We start from the raw sequence: 18464 nt of genomic DNA, 5'->3' as shown, positions 1-18464 counted from the left end.
ATCGTTGATTAGTGAGCTGGTCTCATGTGGGACTATGTCTTGTTTAGTTTTTCCCATCAAGCAGTTAGGTTTGCATAAGAAAGTAATTGTCTCTTTTACAACGATTTTATGAACCAAATTAAACATTTCCAACAGAAAGCTAATGCTCTTCTTGCTTTCTACCTTCAGTTTGACGACAATGTATACAAATAAGCCACTACACAAAGCCGAACACACTGCTGAAGTGCAGCCAGGGTAAAGGTTTAACTCGCTCTAAATTTGCACCCGATTGATTCATTTAATACCTTTCATAAAACGATAGCCACTTTTTCTGCTGGCGACAGTCAGGTCTATTTCTCTCCCTTCTCTTGGAATTTTGGAAAAGTGGCAGTTACTTGTTTTTCCTGTTTATTTCGTATCTCTTGTTAACTGCTTTGCCTTTTCTTTTATTTCTGACTATATGTACTCTGCCCTTTCCCATGTCTGTTCTCTCCACAGAAGTATAGAACAATCCTAGGTCCTCTCCCTTACCTCCTGCATCACTCTTAGGAACATGATACTTAAACAATGTGTAACTTTCAGCTCTGGCGTTTGTAGATGGTGGGGTATTTGGGGAGGGGAGGAATAGAAGTGATAGTAAACACATAAGTGCCCTTTTATGGACTGCAAGGCTTCGTGCAGCTCATTGCCAAGTTATTTAAACCAGAATACTGCCAGAAGCTGTTGGCAGGGCCATTTCCCCCCAATAAGCTGTATGCTTTGGAGCCTCATTAACCAAAGCTCAAATCAGTGTTTTAATCTGAATAGTGTGTTACAATACGCATAATTTTCAACCAAACCCTATCTGACATTATTGTTAACCAGTCACTTGAGAGTGGGAGTGGGTTGGAAAGGTCCCTATAGTTTCCTTCTTTGCACATTGCCATGGCTTGTCACTGGTCACAGCATGGTTTTCTTGCAGTGGGTGTGCCACTCTTGTGTGTCTGTGTGTATGTGTTTGCAGTGAACAGCATCACCCTGGCAGTGAATCTGATTGGCTGCCTGGCGTGGCTCATTGGCGGAGGCGGTGCGGTTAACTTTGGACTGGCCTTTCTCTGGCTTCTTCTCTTTACGCCATGCTCCTATGTCTGCTGGTTTAGACCTATATACAAAGCTTTCAAGTAAGTGATCACCATCTCTCTACTTTCTGTCTTTGCTCTGTCTGTCAGTGTTTAAGTGAGGAGTGCGTAGCTCCAGTACAGAAGAGTAGGCCACTTCGCTGAAATATCTGCGAGAAATTCAATGATGTTCTGGCCATACACTCAGTATTTCGGCCCAAAAAGTTGAGATTCCTGCAAATGTTGTGCTCTTGCTCAGCTATTTTTTCCCTTTCTTGACTTAAAACCACTATGAATAAGTACATCTAGTATTTATTAAATAACTGCTAAATATGTCCCCCTACATGGTCCTCTGCATACTGGAGCTGCGCAGCCCAATTTGAATTAGCCCATTTGCTGCTGCTTTACACAAGTGTCACCACAGTTTTATCCGTGCAGGTGGAAGTCTTCAACTTGATAATCATAATGTGGCACCTAGCCAATCACCAATCAGGTGTGGGGAGCCAGATGTGGGCTAAGGAGAATCGTTTCGCTCTGGGATCTAGATGCATGAACAGCCAAGAATTTCAGAGAGCCTGTTTGCTACTTTATCTTCTGTAAAGGGAGAGACCCTGACATTTGTCAAACTGCAGCAGTAACTGGGTTAACAATGTTTTTCTGAAAATTGATCTACTAACCAATTAACAGAAATCTTACATCTTTACCTGACTTGTATTTATGTTATGTAATTGTCAGTCACTTTCTGAGGCGGGAAGGGGGAGCTGGAAAAGGCCAGATTGCAGTTTGTTTTCTTCTGGAATGTAAATAGAAGAAATGGAATGCAGCGTGCAGTAACCCTAAGTGAGTGCATGTGCAACCGAAGCATGGAGGCCAGCTGAGGGCTTGTCCTTCAGGTTGGCCCGCTTACTGGGTTCAGTGCATGCACTTTGTCTAAGTATCATGAAATATTTTATTACAGCTTCAACTCCTTTACTGTGTTGTTGTTTGATGCCGCACTTAATTTAGGATGCAGTAAGCTAAATGTGGTGATTGTACAGTAGCTTCAATTCTACATCACAGATCTCTTATGATATTCATAAATGGTAAAATATCTGCAGTTTTGTTAAAATATATCCTTTTGAAAATAACTTCCTAAAGAGCACTAACCTTCAGGCAAAACAAATTCTGTTTTAACAAATGATTGGAAACTAATTAATATATTATAATGCACGTTTCAAGGAAACACTGAAAACGTACTAAAAGCTGGCAAGACGGCCCAATGAGTTAATGCTTATTGTAGACATTAGTAGATCTAGGTTTGAAGGATGGTAAGTTAAGCAGCATTAAATTGGGTAATAGGAACGCCTCGTGTTGGCACAGAAATACCTCCATCATTGCCAAATAGAACTTGCGCTTCTATCTTTTGTTCATCTGACGAGAAAGTCTCCGCAGGCTTTTTGATTTTGTTTTCATATCTCAGTGAATCCAACATTCTTGTATTCACAGAAGGGCTTCCTGTTCAATTGGATCTAGATTCAGACTTGCAAGTCTAGTAACTTGAATAATTGACCTAACTGTAATATATTTGACCTGTAGTCTCAAATTGTGTAATCTTAGGCAAATATCTGTCTTATGGAGCCATCTTTTTGTTTATTATCACATAAGACATCACCTTCAAATATGCAAATTCACTATTTCTGCCGTACAAAAAAAACTCTATTTACTAGACCAAACATTTGCTCCATGTATAATGCGAATCAAGCCCACATATAGGCTACAAAGAATACCTGGCTTGACTTTTAGTCACTAATAGCATTGTCATCTGGGTAGGAGCAGGAATATTTCCCAGTTGATGTTTAAAAGCTCACTTTTCATAGCTATATCACTAAAGCATGATGTGGTAGTGCACTGTCATTTATAGATAGCATGTTTCCAATAAAATGGACACAAAACATTCCCACGAACGTAGTTTTATTGATGAAACCATATAACGCATTAACAATGTTTGGAAATTGGGTTTCAGCAAAACTATTTAAAATGTGCACATCACCAAGTATAGTGTTCTGATTTTTTTTGATCCTATAAAAATCTTTTTTTCACCACAGAAATACAAATATGTGTCTTCATAACTAGTGAAATATATTTGAACAATTCACTTATTAGCTATTTCAGTGTTAGAAAAAAGCCTGAAATCTTCCAATCTTTTATTTCACATGCTTTGCACAGCACAATTGTCACACAGTTCACTTCATAAAATCCCCTAACTTCAGTCACAGAAAGAAAAGTAAATGTAGGAAGACAAACTGACTTTTGATATTTTGATCTCCGTCTCTGAAAGCTGAGCAAATGTGACCAGATTCACTTTATGAGCAGGCAGAACACCTGTTGTCAGCACGCCTGAACAGCGAGTTGGCCCTAAAATAGCTAGTCCTGATTAGATCTGGCTCGCCATAGCGAGTGGATAGTTTGGGCTATGATTTTAGAAGCCCCCCAAAGCATGATACAGACATTGTTGGACCTTGTTTGGGAGCAAGGGGCACAGAGCGGGCAGGAGCACCAACTGTGGACTTTGAAGTTGTTTGACACCGGGGTCCATCCTTCTGTGGTTGTACAAACTGGGCCAAGTACACTTGCTGTACTTGACTTTCAGAGTAGTGAGGTGAGCAGTCTAAGTCTTCTCAGGGAGGTAATGAGTGCACAATGCATTGTTCATCCAAGTACTTATCTTAGTAGTATACAAAAATGTAATACTACACATTTCAGTGGTGCCCAGCTACTGGGGTTTTTATTTCAACTACAATTCCAAGGTAAGTGTTTACACATTCTGTGGCATCCTCTCCCCATTGTAAGAGCTTCTAGTATTCATGTAGCATCTACCCAAGCTTAGACAAGAGTAAAGTTTGTTAGGCCTCTACTCAGGTGAAGTTCATAGTTCAGTTCAATGGTTCATTTCCAAAATGGGATTAACAGTCAGTGCACCTACTGCAGAATATAGGGGCCCGATTAGGATGGCGGTCAGACTTTAGTCCGAACGCCGTCCTTTCGTAAATGGGAACTCTGGACTACAAGTCGGGGATCCCGCTGGGCACATTGTTGCAACCACCACCAGGGGGGCCGCAGTGTCCATATTTTGTATGCTGCGAGTGCTGGTGGCTGCAGTTCAAGCCGCAGTACAAAATATAAAACATAACACATATCCCTCACTATGTGGCAGGCACCATGCGGTGCCTGCCACGTAGTGCAGGGATATGTAGGGGGGCACCATAGCCCTCCCCCTCCCCAAAACCCAAAGGTGAGGCCCAGGGGGGGAAGGAGGGCCCTCTATGGGCCCCAATCTCGTTTTCCGCCTGCTTCTTCATGGCGGGTTTACTGCCATTAATGAGCTGGCGGAAAGGAACATTGTAATACCTACGGATTTGCCTGGCAGGCACTGCCACCCTTGCAGGAATTGCTGCTCCTCCGATGAACCGATGGGCTCCTTGAGCCGGCAGATCCATGGTGGTCGGTCTCACGCATCCGCCCGCCATCCCAATGTGGCAGGCTCAAAACCCAATTACGATGCCGGTGGGACCGCCACCGACGTGCTGTCTGTAGCTGTCCCACCGTCCTAGTAATCAGGCCCTAAGTCTGTGCCTCTCGCTCTCTTTTTCCTGTATGATCTGTTCACATTTGACGTTGCTGTGGGCACCTTGTGGGTGTTCTGACTAGCATTTTCAGCGGTAGCTCCACTGACACAACACTGATGACGACTTCACCTGGAATTTGGTCTGTGGTGGGTGAACAGGACTACAGGCCTGCACGGTGGAGGGCTGTTCTGGTATATGCAGCATACGGCCTGGGATTTGATGGGTATTAGTTGTTAGCAGCTGTGCCTTCTAGGTAGGGATCACAAGGGTTGCTACTGAGGAGCCTGTTTGATGGGCATGACACCTCCTCCCCTAGATTCATTTGGATTCGAGCAGAAGAGGCACTAGGCCTTTGGGTGTTACAGGGTTGGTGGACATTCCATGGTACCTCTGGGCTTGATTTCTGATCAGTCCACTGAGGGGGCCCTGATGGGAGACCAAGAGACCCCTCTCGATATGGGTCAGCTCGTGCTTCCCTTTCAGTGGCAGTCATCAACCTTTGGGTGTTCGGCATGCCATTGACAAAGTTGCCTTATACTGGACATACTCTTCACCTGCAGGCTTCTTCCTTCTCTGAGCAGGCAGACCAGCTTCTAGGCGGTAGGCAGGCCTCCAGCTTGTTGATCACAATTCAGGTGATGTTAAATTTCCTCTGGGAAAACATGCTGTTTTGCAGACACCAGCCTGGTCACACAGCAGTCTGAGTACTTTGCTTCAATTCCAAGTTCTTAATGGGCAAGGAAGGCATTGCTCCACAAGTGGGGTGGTTTGAATCCCATTTTTATAAATAGCCTTCCTGAAGCAGTTATCAAGGGAATACAAAAGAGCAGGCCTTGCCTAGAAACGTCTTCACCTTGAACAGAAATTATAGTCCCATCCCTCACCCTTACCATCTACTAAATGACTGTTCCCCGAAGAACTAACCAGAAGCCTTTTTCTAACATGTTCTTAGTTTAAGTTTTAGAGTCATTCCTATCTCCATCCTCCCTCACTTCAATCTGGATCTCCTCTCTCTAGACACTGGAATGCATACAATACTCTTCAACTGTCTAAAAAAAAAATAAGTCACACACTTAAGAATAAATCCAAGACCAATTTAGGAAAATAGGTTCTATTTTCATTTAAATTTTGATACCAAGAACTTCCTTATCGAGTAAGTACTTTTTTAAATATCTGTTTTTCCAGGTAAGTAAAATGTTCACATAAATTCATCTTTATGCAGAAATGCTTTCCTATAGGGGGGAAAAAGATAAATGGTGCATAGTTATTTACAGTCTGTTTCTAGGGGGGCAGAGGCTCCTTCAGGATTTTGTGACATGGGGGGGGGCATGGTCCTAGGTACCACCAGCAGTCATTACGTTACACCTGCCCTGTGGCATACAAGTGCAGAGGTACTGCTCGTGTTTGTAGCTTTCTGCGCTATGCCAGTGCAAAGAAGAGAGGGGGTGCATCCTAAAATAGGCTGCAGAGGGAGATTTGGGGACAAGTCTGGGAGTTCACTAGAGTGGGCTCAGGTCACAAGGGTCCTGAGTGCAAGAAACCAAAGTCTATTCCCTGGTACCCAGGCTGAAGTTCTCTGGTGCAGAGTGGATAGGTCAGTTGGGCTCAGTGTGTTAAAAGCCCTCGCAGTTGTCGGCCTCGCCACTTGAGCGTGCCAAAATTTGGACAGCTGGTCCACTCTGGAACTTGGTCTCTGCGATGCTGTCATCCTTTGACGGCTGCTCCACCTCGGTGCAGTGGGCATCCGGATTGGATTCTTACAGGCTTTGTTTGCTGCGAGCGGTCCTGTACCCCAGGTAATGGTGCTGTGCGGCTCCAGGCAGTCCTGGTGGGGATGACCGATCTAACCTTCGGGAGCGTAGGTACCTCAACCTGGGCGGCTGCAGCATCAGATTAGCCAGAGCGCTGCAACATGCTAAATCGGAATCTCTGTCTTCTGTGCCTGCGGACTGCAGGGGAGTAGCTCCTCTACTCCAAGGTAGATTGCTATCAATTTGTGAAAGGCTGGAAGTCTACCAGGGTTCTCGTCAGATGCTCAGCTGCAGGATGAGTCACTCGGTCCCGATTGTTGAGACTGGTGCAGGCAGGCACCAGAAGTAAACAGCAAATCTTCAGTTCTCCTTTTCTTGTGACTCTTCTTTGACCTTTTCTTCTGGACCCATCAAAGCTCCGTTTCTGGCATCAGGGGTGCCTCTTAAATGCTACATTCAAGGGTGTTAAGGAGAGTGACCGGTAGAGCCAATGAGGTATTTTATTTATTTATTTTATTTATTATAGTGTTTTATATAGCGCAAACAAGACCCGTGGGTATCAGAGCGCTTAACATCAAGAATGGTTACACGTTGACAGTAAAATAACAATTATAGAATTATAGAATTATAGAACAAAACCTATAAGAAGTAGAAGAACTTATGGCTAAAGGGGTGCAAAATATATATATATACCAATCGCGTGTGCAATTAACAGTAAAAGGGGGCTAAGGTTTAGCTTATCCCTATCTATATAGATAAATAGAAGAGGTAGAGGTTATATAGTTTTCTGCTATCACATAGTTATCGGTTCATCTAGTAGGAGATGGCAGTGAGGACAGAGTTCAGTTCAGGTATGTGGGTGGAGACATTCCCTTATCGATGATATCGTTCATGCAGATGGCCGCCCTTCATCTGACTAAGGATATTCGTCCCAGAGTTCCGTTGGCTTTCCTAATCAAGGTACATCTTCAACATATGGCTTTTCAATTCCCGTTTGAATTGAACAATATTTTGAATCTTCCTGATGCTTGGAGGGAGAGAGTTCCAGACTCTAGGGGCAGCCCCAGAGAATGATCGGTCATAAGACTTTTTCTTTGGGAAGATGGCTGGCCGCAACAATAACTCCTTGGCACTTCTACTCGGTCTGTTTCCTCCCGATAGCTTGATTTTCTTGGCTAGATATCTTGGTGTGTTATAGTGCACCGCTTTGTGGGTAATGCATGCTATCCTCATTTGAATTCTAGCCTCGTAAGGTAGCCAGTTTAGTGCTTTCAGGTGAGGAGAAATATGATCAAATTTCTTAGACCCCGTGATGAGTCTTGCCGCTGCGTTGAGACAGGCTTTTAGTGGTGCTGTAGATGTTTTTGGTAGGCCGGCTAATGAGGAGCAACCATATTCGATCCTTGATATAACTAGTGATTGAATAGCCAGTTTTAAATCTGCTTCCGAGATGAATGGTTTTAATTTTCTTAAGTAACTCAGGTGGAAGCGGGCACTTTTCGCCATTGAATTAATATGGGCTTTCATGTCGAGATTTTCATCTAACGTAATTCCTAGTGATTTAGCTGAGTTGACTAGCGTTGTGGTGCAGTTTAGTGCCGTCAGCCGTTTGGTCCATTCCTTTATTTCAGAGTTGCTCCTTGGTGGTGAAATTAGCAAGAATTCTGTTTTATGGGCATTTAGTTTCAGATGGTTAGAGGTTAACCATTCCAAAGCCATCTTTAGTGTCTCATTCATTAGGTCAATGTCCTCAAGCTTGGCAATCTTCAAGTATATTTGCGTGTCGTCTGCATACATGTGGTAGGAAATCTGTGATTTCCTTAGAATGTCTGTAAGAGGTTCGACATATAGGTTGAATAGATCTGGGGATAGCGTTGAGCCTTGTGGGACCCCAATTGTATTAGGACATGAGGGTGAGATTGCTTGGTTAACCAGGAATCGCTGTGTTCTGTTGCGTAGAAAAGAATTAAACCATTTCAGCACATTTCCGGACAATCCCATCCTGATCTGTAGTCTGGACAATAATGCTTCATGATTTACCGTGTCAAATGCAGCTGATAGGTCTAAAAGAATCAATAGGCAAGCTTGCTTTTGGTCTAGGGCTTGTAGCGCGTCATCGACAATGTGCAGGATCGCTGTTTCCGTGCTATGCCCTGCTCTGAAGCCTGATTGGCATTCGTCTAGTAAGGAGAACTTGGTAATGTGTTGATTCAATTGTCTCTGCACGCATTTCTCGATAAGTTTGGCCAATAAAGGGATGTTCGTTACTGGACGATAGTTATTCGGATCTGTTGTGTCTGCAGTCGTTTTTTTTTATTATTGGCACTACTTGTCCTGTTTTTAGGCAGTCTTGGAGGATCCCTTGTGCAAGAGACGCGTTTATTATTTTGGTCCAGATTGGGACCAGGATGTGGCTGATTTCTCGTACACACTTTGCCGGTAAAGGGTCATGATAATGGTTGTTCGGTCTAATTTCCGAGAGCGTTTTAGCGATCTCGACCTGGTCATATAGTTCAAATGTGTCCCAATTCGCTTTATTTTTTGCCTTCATCCTCTCTGTTGTCATAAGGGCCACATTTGTCGGCATATGTTGGGTCGGGAGGATAGCCGCGGCATTTGAGAGCTCTACCTCTAGCGATTTGGTCTTTTCTGTGAAAAATGAGGAGAATTCCTCGCCGCTTAAGGGAGTCTTAGAATGTTCATGTGCCGATTTGGCCAGTTTGTCTGATTGTTGTTTTAAGATCTCGAAGAGTTTTCGTGGTCTGTTTTTGGCATTGTCGAGTTCTGCTCTTATATATTCTTTCTTGGAATTGATTATCTTTTTGTTATAGTGTCTTCTGGTGGTCCTAAGGGCTTCTAGCTCAGGAGAGGAAGGGTGTTGTCTCCAGTACTTCTCTCTAGGGTGACTACACCCCCAATATGACCACTTCCTGTGGGAAGGGGGCTTAACCTGACCCAGTGAGCCTAATCCCACCAAAAAGCAGGTAGGTTGAATTCTAGTTTAAGTGTTCACATCAGGTAGTCACTTTAGGAGTGAATGTAGCCTGATAGGTTAAACGTCTCTAGGCTAGCTTATTTTCCCACCTGTCTTGGAGCCACATGGGTCCGGGCAGCTGGTGAAATTTCAACTTTTGGGTCGCATATCAAATGCGGCAGAATACTTCAAAGGCCTCTGCCGACCTTTGACATGCGACCCAGGCTTATGCTGATTACTTAGTCATCTACTTTGGAGGGTGCAACAACACCTCCAGCCGGAGCAGGCATTGTTCCTGCCCTTAGAGAGCATGGGCTCTCACCTACAGGGAGTCTGAAACCGGTCTGTGGTGGCAGGCTGGTCTACTCCATTCAGCCAATACACTAGAGGTTGGTAGGTTTTCAGGGGGCACCTCTAAGGTGCACTCCGGATGCATGTATTAATAAATCCATTACTGAAATCAGTGTGGCCTTATTAATATGAGATGTTTGATACCAAACATCTTCAGTTTAAATGAAGCCACCATGTAGGTGGGGAACTCGTATTCACCAGTGCCCAGTACATATATTCAAGGTGGCTTCCCTGTTCACTTGCAATGTCCAAGAATGAACATGGGCATTACAGGGACATGTCTGCTCATGAAGATATGTCCTCACATGTAATATGATGCACCCTGGCTGTAAGGCCTGCTGTAGGGTTGACTTACTTATATTACATGCAGTGTTTTCAGGCATGGCACACAGGAGGTGTGCCATGTGGTTTCTTCACTTTTCTCTGCCCCATGTCAAGGAGCCGGCAGTGGCAGTTTGCACGAGTGTGGTGAGGAATCCCTTAGGATGGCACAATACATGCTGTAGGCTTAAGGTACTCGCTGTAGCCTCCCTGCCCTAGGTACCAGGGGTACCATTTACTAAGGACTTACAGGGAATGCTAAAGGTATTGTCAATTGGGGGAGCAATTGTACAGTTTTAGGGTAAGAGATCTGGCACTGGGGATTCAGATAACAGGAACCCAGTGCACTTATGTCAAAATTGAATCCAATATCAGGCAAAAAGTGGGGGTGACCTGATCACATTCCTACAGGAATGCATTGTCAGACCAGTTTTTGCACATACAGATTAAAACAACTCTGTTGAAACACTATCCACTTCTACTCCTGTAGTGTCTTTAAATTCATCTGTCACATAAGAAAAGAAAACCCCTTACAGATTGAAATGGCTTGTCATCCTAATACTTTAAAAATCCCTAGAATGGACATGGACACTGGTTTTCTTGACACAGAGCACGAACAGCAGATCTTTCACCCAGACTTGACCAATTTGGCTTGACCTTATACTCATCCCAGATTCTACAAAAGTTGTAAGTGTAAATTCTCTAAGCAGGGCAGCATGTTGTTTCCCTTTTGACATGAAGTCTAGTTATTGAACTAAATTAAACCTCACTGAAAGCTTGAAATATAGATAGTAAATCTAAAGATTTGTAGAGAACAATAATTTTAAGTATGACTATGGCTGTGTATGGAAGGTGACATGCACAGTAACCTCACCTTCTTCAAATATCAGGAAATAAAAGCAAACATTTATTTCAGGATTCTCGCTGGCAGATTAACAAAGCCTCAAAATTGTCTTGTTAAAATCTCAGAAACCTAAATACAGGAATGAAGAAAGCTACTTTGCAAAAATTACAAATCCACATTCACATTGCTGCTGGAGCTAGAACAGTTGCGCTATGTTAATGTACAGTATTCTTTAATGTACATGATTCTTTACAAAGCTCGTCAATTACCATTTGATTATATGACTGTTCTCCCCATCCACTGATGGGGTGTAATAAAAATTTCAGATGGGCGTGGTTGGTCGAAAGTCTTTTAATATCTTTTCTGTTGCCTGAAAACAGGATTTTTATCAAATGAGGAGGTTTTGCTTCAAAACCAGTTGGTCAGCAAAAATAAATGTAACTTTTTAGGATGTGGCCAGGGTATCTGCCTGACTCCCTCTTGGAGTACAATACAGCATTTGTCATCTAGTAGCATGCATCCCAGTGGCGGATAAGAAGTGGAAGTTTCATACTTTCTCCTCTGTGGGTGCTCATCTCGCAGATCCAGATGTGTGGAAGATTATGAAAAGTTTGCACTCTGAATCTACCCCCAGTTCAGATACAAAACCTCTTTAGACACAATTGGATTGAGCTCTAAAAAATAGGAAATATCTGAAGTTTTGATTCAGATGCTTCTTAGTCCCCAAGAAATTTGCAGACATCCGTCTTCTTCTAAAATTTTATTTGACGTTTTCTTCATTTGTACTATTTCCACATTTTGACAACGGTGCATATTTTGGAGGCAGTTTACATGTGAAGTTGGGTGTCCTCTAGAATTGGTAACTGTAACTGCCAAATAATAATAGTACAAGGCTTTAGTGACTAGCCTGCTATTGCACTTGAATTCCTTCCTTGAGAGACTTCACAAATATAATCTGTAGTTCTTCCCAATCTCCTTAGACTACATCTTTATTCCTTCTAGACAACTGTCTTTCCAGGTGTCTGATCGCCAGCCACATCTTTTTGAGAAGAGTGCGGCTCACAGCATGGGATTATCCATTGATCAAGAGAGAGTCTGGCTAATCCTGGATAAATGCTTCAATTTGTAGGGGAACTAATGTATTCTTCCCTTGGATTTGGCAGAGATTGCTCATTTGAAAATAAAAGCAGCTTTTTTTCCTCTACCCACTGTTTCACAGCCTAAAAGAGACTTGTTTTAATGAAGATCATAAAAGATCATGGAATTATATTTTCAGAGTAGGGCCTCAACTTTGTATGTGCTTGGAAGGGGCAAGTATGGAATACTATGTGGCTCATTATTAATGAGAAAAGATGCACAGGAAATTCGACAAAGCACATTATGAAGCATTATCTGGAAGTAAAATTAAATCCTACTGCTTTTGTGCCAAGAGAGTTAGACCGAGATTATGGATTTCCAATGTACAACTGCTGAATGTGTGGGTCAACCCGGGTAGAGACGAGATAGCTTGGTGCCTTCATCTTCTAATTGTAAAGTTGTTCATGACTCATAAGGCAGCAACACATGTACAACTCTATAACTATCTCTTCTCTTCCAGGGGATCCTCATCAATAGTCATAGGCATTAGAATATTCCCGCCCATGTGCGGGACCCCGGAAACACTATATTATATGTGCCCCACATATATATACTCATATATATATATATAAATACATATATATATATATATATATATATATATATATATATATAACATGCAATAGCAGCCAATAAAAACAGAGCTGAAATATGCTGTGTAGAATTTCCACCATACATGTAATAATAATAAGCATTAGAAACATGAGAAACAACACAAAGTTTGTTTTAGAAACTGTTTTAATGCTCAGAAAGCAGTAGAAATTCTTATAACTCACTGGAAGCATAGAAAGCTCCCAGGCTGCATTGCAAACACACAGTCTAAAAAGACTGAAAAGCTAACCTGTAGCTACATAGCAATAAACTGACACCGTGCCTTTAAGGCACTCATGACCCCCAGTATCCCATCATGCCTCAGGGGTGACAGTTAGGTCAGTTGTTCTTTCCGGCTCCTTCAGAGAAGGACCCTGGTTACACAGCTCCACTAATTTTCCTGTTTTTTGACAGAAAAACTCTTCACTTTTGACAATTTTTTGTTCTTACTCGACATTTAACATCTAGTCAAGTAAGATACTGTCTTTTTCAGTCAATTTGGTGAGCATTTTCTCCTGAAAATGCCTTCACTCTTTGACAAATGCCCTTCTTGTGGCAACAAGAAGGCCAAGTCAGACAACCACGACGTCTGTATCCTGTGTCTGCCTGAGGAACATGATCCAGGCACCTGTCCTCATTGTGAACACCTGTCAGGAAGAACTTTAGAAGAGAGGGAGAGGATTCGCATTTATGGCCTAGCTCATAGGTCATCAAGAGGAAGATCTCCGGTGAGGAAGGGCTCCAAGAAGACTCATTCATCTTCCAGAAAGAAGTCTTCACACCCCTCACCCTCAGCGTCGGGCTCGGCGCTGAGAAAAGAACCACCGGTGGATCATTCATCGTCTAAACTACCGTCGACGGCGGGCTTGCCGTCGAAGAGAAGACCAGGTACGTCGAAGGATCCAGTTCCATCGTCGAAATCCCCTCCGTCGGCGTCAACCGGGCGACGTCCGACGTCGAGGAAGGGAACTCCGCCGCCATCAACCGGGCGACGGTCGGCGTCGAGATCCAGGACCCCACCGCCGTCGTCGACCAGGCGACGACCGGCGTCGAGGGAGGTCACCCCTCCGCCTTCTTCATCCAGACGTCGACCGGCGTCGAGAAGTGTGACTCCTCCGCCGTCGTCGAAGAAGCGACGTTCGGCGTCGAGGACCAAGACCCCTCCGCCGTCGACAGGGAAGAGTCGATCGGCGTCGAGGATGCAGTCTCCGTCGGTGTCTCGTCAGCTCTCGGCGTCGAGGGTGTCCAATACCCCTCCACCGTCGTCGCACAGACATTCGACGTCGAGGCAGAAATCTCCGTTGACGGCTGATCATCACCGTTCGACGTCGAGAGAAAGACCTCCGTCGACGATTAGACATCGTCACTCGACGTCGAGGCAGGGTGCTTCGTCGACGTCGAGACTTCCGTCGACGACTGGGCATCGTCGTTCGACGTCGAGGGAGAGGGCTCCGTCGACGGCCGGTACTCACCGTTCGACGTCGAGACGTGGAACTCCGTCGGCGGCTGCTCATCGCCGCTCGACGTCGAGAGACCATACATCCTCGCATAGACATTCAAAAACAAGATTGTTTGATCCGCCGACTCCCCGAAAGCACTCGACCACGAGGGAAGATCGCTCGGCGTCGAGATGTTCAGATGTGGTGATGGTAACGGAGTCAGCTTCCCGTCATTCCACCTCAAGGTCCTCTGGCTCCTCAACTACATCTTCGAAGTCCAGAAGTCCAGTACGCAAGTCACCTGAGCGTCGGACGGACCCTTGGGCGGATAAAGTCAGACTTTCACCTAGATGGTATAGGTCTTTGGATCATTGGAGAGATTCTGGGGCTGCAAAACGTATGCAGGACTACGCCAGCCCGCAGCACAGGTCTCCTCTTCAGGATCTAGTGGAGGAGATGGACAAGCGTAGCCCTCCCAGGCGCAAATCTCCGGTGAGAACACCAACTAGATCTCCCAGAAGGACCCGATCTCCCAGAAAAGACCCAGAGGAGCGGGTCAGGTCTCGCTCTCCTAGACGAGAAGTGCGTTCGAAACAATCCAAAGAGAGGAGGCACAGTGTCCACCGTAGACGTCGACGAACTCAGTCTACTTCCTCTGCCTCTTCTACCAGGTCTTCCAAGAGGGACTACTCCCCTACTTTGACGGACAGTCCTATGTCCCGATCCTCCCCAGTGGATGACATTGGCACGTATCTGGACGTCTTGCAAAGAGGAGCTCAGAAGCTGAACATTGAAATGTCTGTCCCTCAGGTTACCACGACAGTCATTTTTGAGACTTTACACAAAAAGGCGATCACCCGTCCTCTACTGCCATTAGTTCCGGGGATTATAGATCCTGTCAAGGAGGTATTCCTAACTCCGGCGGCTATCAGAGCGGTGCCAGCCCGCATCCAAAAGAAATACAAACCGGCCTCTTCTGACCCGGTTTTTGTAAGATCGGACCCGCCAGCAGACTCTGTTATTGTGGCGGCGGCGAGGATGACACACGCAGTGGCAGGTTCTTCTTCCGTCCCCCCAGACAAGGACAGCAAGACGCAAGACTCCTGGGGTCGCAAAGTTTGCAACTCAGCTGCGTCGACTCTTAAGGTTTCTAGTGCGGCTGCACTTCTGGGTCGGTACGACAGAGCCTTATGGGACTCTATGGAAAGGTTCAAAGCCAAGCTGCCAAAAGAAGGCCAGCAGGACTTTGAAGAGACCGTGACTGAAGGATGTCTGGTGGCGAATCAGATGATAAGCACGGCTGCGGATGGTGCTGTCCTGTCGGCGCATTCCTATTCTCATGGGGTGTGTGCCAGGAGATCGGCATGGTTGCGCTTGACAGGCCTGAAGCCGGATGCTCAACATCTCATCCTTAATCTCCCCTTTTCGGGTTCCGCTCTTTTCGGTGAGCATGCGGACGAAGAAATGACCCGAATGAAGACGGAACTGGACACAGTGAAAGCGGTGGGCTTGGAAAAGAAGAAAGAGTTCCAGCGTCGTTTCAAGCCCAACAGGGGGAGAGGGGCTCAACAGAGGGTTCAAACCCCTCAATGGTCCCAAAGTAAAGCCCAAGGAAAACCCCAGTTTCGAGGTAAACCTGGCAGAGGTAGAGGAGGTCATCAACAATCCTCTACCACTACAAGAGGAGGAAAAGCCTGATCAGTGGCTTCCTCTGGCGCCGTTGCCCACTCCAGTGGGAGGAAGTGCTTCACAACACCTGGCAGAGTGGGTCAGCATCACCAAGGATCAGTGGGAGCTGAATATACTGCGCAATGGATACAAACTACGTTTCCTTGCTCCTCCAAAGAACATACCTCCAAAGAGCGCTTCCCCTCACCAACTAAGCTTGCTCCGAAGAGAGGTAACAGTCCTACTACAAAAGCGAGCGATAGAGGAGGTTCCTCTCGCTCAAAGAGGAAAGGGAGTTTACTCCAGGTACTTTCTTGTCCCCAAAAAAGATCAGGAGGAAAAGTTCAGACCAATACTCGATCTACGACTTCTAAACAAGATCATCATCAGAGAAAAGTTCCGCATGCTGGCTCTTCACCAAATATGCCCACATCTTCAAGTCGGAGATTGGATGTGTTCGGTGGACTTGCAACATGCGTACTTTCACATCCCAATTGCTCAACAACATCGCAAGTACTTGAGGTTTGTCGTAGGGAACAAACACTATCAGTACACGGTGCTACCCTTCGGTCTCAAGTCCGCACCACGAGTCTTCACCAAATGCATGGCGGTGGTGGCGGCTTTTCTGCACAAGAAGGGACTCTTCCTATACCCATACTTGGACGACTGGCTCCTAAAAGGTCCGTCTCCAGTGCGGGTAAAGCACGATCTACATCTGTGTCTTCTCCAATTGCACAGGCTCGGTCTCCATGTGAATCTGGAGAAGTCAGTCCAGCGGCCTACACAGTCAATTCACTACCTAGGCTCCGTTCTGGACACAAAAGTGGGAAAAGCGTTTCCTTCGGAGGAGAGACTTTTTTCCCTGAACCAGAAATGTGGAATTCTGATAGACTCTTGGCTTCCAACAGCCCGACAAGTCGCATCCCTGCTGGGTTCCATGGCATCCTGCATCTTTCTCATCCCAAACGCAAGGCTGAGAATGCGGCCTCTACAGCAGGCCCTGGAGGATCAATGGGACCAGGCGACAGGTCTTTGGGAGGATCGCATCAAGCTCTCCCAAGCGACGAAAGACGCCATCAAATGGTGGACACGGAGAAAGAATCTGCTGGTGGGGGTTCGGTTTCACCAGCCTCTTCCAAACCAGTCGATAGTGACGGATGCCTCTCTACAAGGTTGGGGAGCGCATATGGGTCCGCTTCAGATTCAAGGCCTGTGGTCTGCGCAGGAGCAGACATACCACATCAATATGCTGGAACTCAGAGCGGTATTCCTGGCTCTCAAAGCGTTTTTACCAGCGATAGAGTCCAACTCAGTCCTAGTTCAGACGGACAACACGACCACCATGTTCTATCTGAACAAACAAGGAGGCACAAGATCTCGCCCTCTGTCTCGAGAGGCTCAGGCAATCTGGCATTGGCTCCTCTCTCGAGGCCTCACGATAGTGGCGGTGCACCTGCCAGGCGAGTTGAACGTAAAAGCAGACGCACTCAGCAGGCACTTCGAAGATCAGCCAGACTGGGTGCTAAACGACGATGTGGTGGAAGAGCTTTTTCGTTGCTGGGGTCGTCCAACCATAGATTTGTTTGCAGACGACAAACTCCAAATGCCACGCCTTCGCGTCCAGGTTCCACCGGCCAGGGACTCAGGGGAATGCTCTGCTGATGGATTGGTCAGGGGCGTTCGCTTACGCGTTTCCTCCCCTGGCTCTGATTCCGAGAGTAGTTTCCAAGCTCTGCAGGTCGAACATGGGAATGATCCTGATAGCTCCGGATTGGCCGCGGCAGTGGTGGTACCCGGACCTTCTACATCTGTCTGTGTGTCCACACAGACGACTCCCTTGCAGGCCGGACCTGTTGAGCAAAATGAACGGGAGGATAATGCATCCCAACCTCCCATCATTGAACCTAACAGCATGGCTCCTGAGGTCCTGCAATATGGACATTTGAACTTGCCTCCTGAGTGCATGAACATTTTAAAGGAGGCTAAGAGACCTTCCACGAGAACGTCCTATGCGTTTAAGTGGAAGCGGTTTTTCCTATGGTGTAGGGATCATCACCTTGATCCGACTAAAGCACAGGAGGACGTCATCTTGCCATACCTCCTTTCCCTAGCTACTGCTGGTTTGAAATACGCTTCTATTAGGGTGCATTTGTCAGCCATAGTAGCATACAGAAAATCACCAGATCAGGTTTCTTTCTTTCAGGTTCCAGTGGTTAAGGACTTCCTCCAGGGGTTGAAGAAAGTGTATCCCCCTGTGCGAAATCCTTCTCCTCCATGGGAATTAAACCTGGTGCTATCCAGGTTAATGTCACCACCTTTTGAGCCCATCCACAAGGCCTCTTTGCAACATCTCTCTTGGAAGGCGGCCTTTTTGGTGGCGATTACCTCTGCTCGCAGAGTCAGCGAGATTCAAGCTCTCTGTGCGAAAGAACCATACACTATCTTTCATCACAATAGGGTAGTCCTAAGGGCTCATCCAGCTTTCCTACCTAAAGTCATCTCTGATTTTCATATAAATCAGTCCATTTCCCTCCCTTCATTTTTTCCAAATCCTACGACCCCAGCCGAGCGGTCACTTCACTCCTTAGATCTTAAAAGAGTGCTCAAGTTCTATTTGGAAATGACCAAAGGGATTAGGAAAACGGATCAACTGTTTGTGAACTATGGTTCAATGCGAACAGGTTTTCCAGCGGCCAAGAGGTCCATC

General features: G+C 45.7%; 1 protein-coding gene across 1 annotated transcript in view; it reads left to right on the top strand.

Annotated features, from left to right (window-relative positions):
• SCAMP5 (secretory carrier membrane protein 5) overlaps positions 1-18464 on the top strand; it is a 134774-nt gene that overhangs the window by 44484 nt on the left and 71826 nt on the right. Inside the window, exon 5 of the mRNA XM_078685118.1 lies at positions 983-1139. Within this exon, the coding sequence (XP_078541244.1) occupies positions 983-1139 (157 nt within the window). The remainder of the gene's footprint in view (positions 1-982; positions 1140-18464) is intronic.

Source organism: Lissotriton helveticus, chromosome 3_2 (genome assembly GCF_964261635.1).
Source record: "Lissotriton helveticus chromosome 3_2, aLisHel1.1, whole genome shotgun sequence".
Taxonomy (NCBI): domain Eukaryota; kingdom Metazoa; phylum Chordata; class Amphibia; order Caudata; family Salamandridae; genus Lissotriton; species Lissotriton helveticus.
The sequence above is the reverse complement of the archived record's forward strand: the minus strand, read 5'-3'. Positions and strand labels throughout refer to the sequence as shown.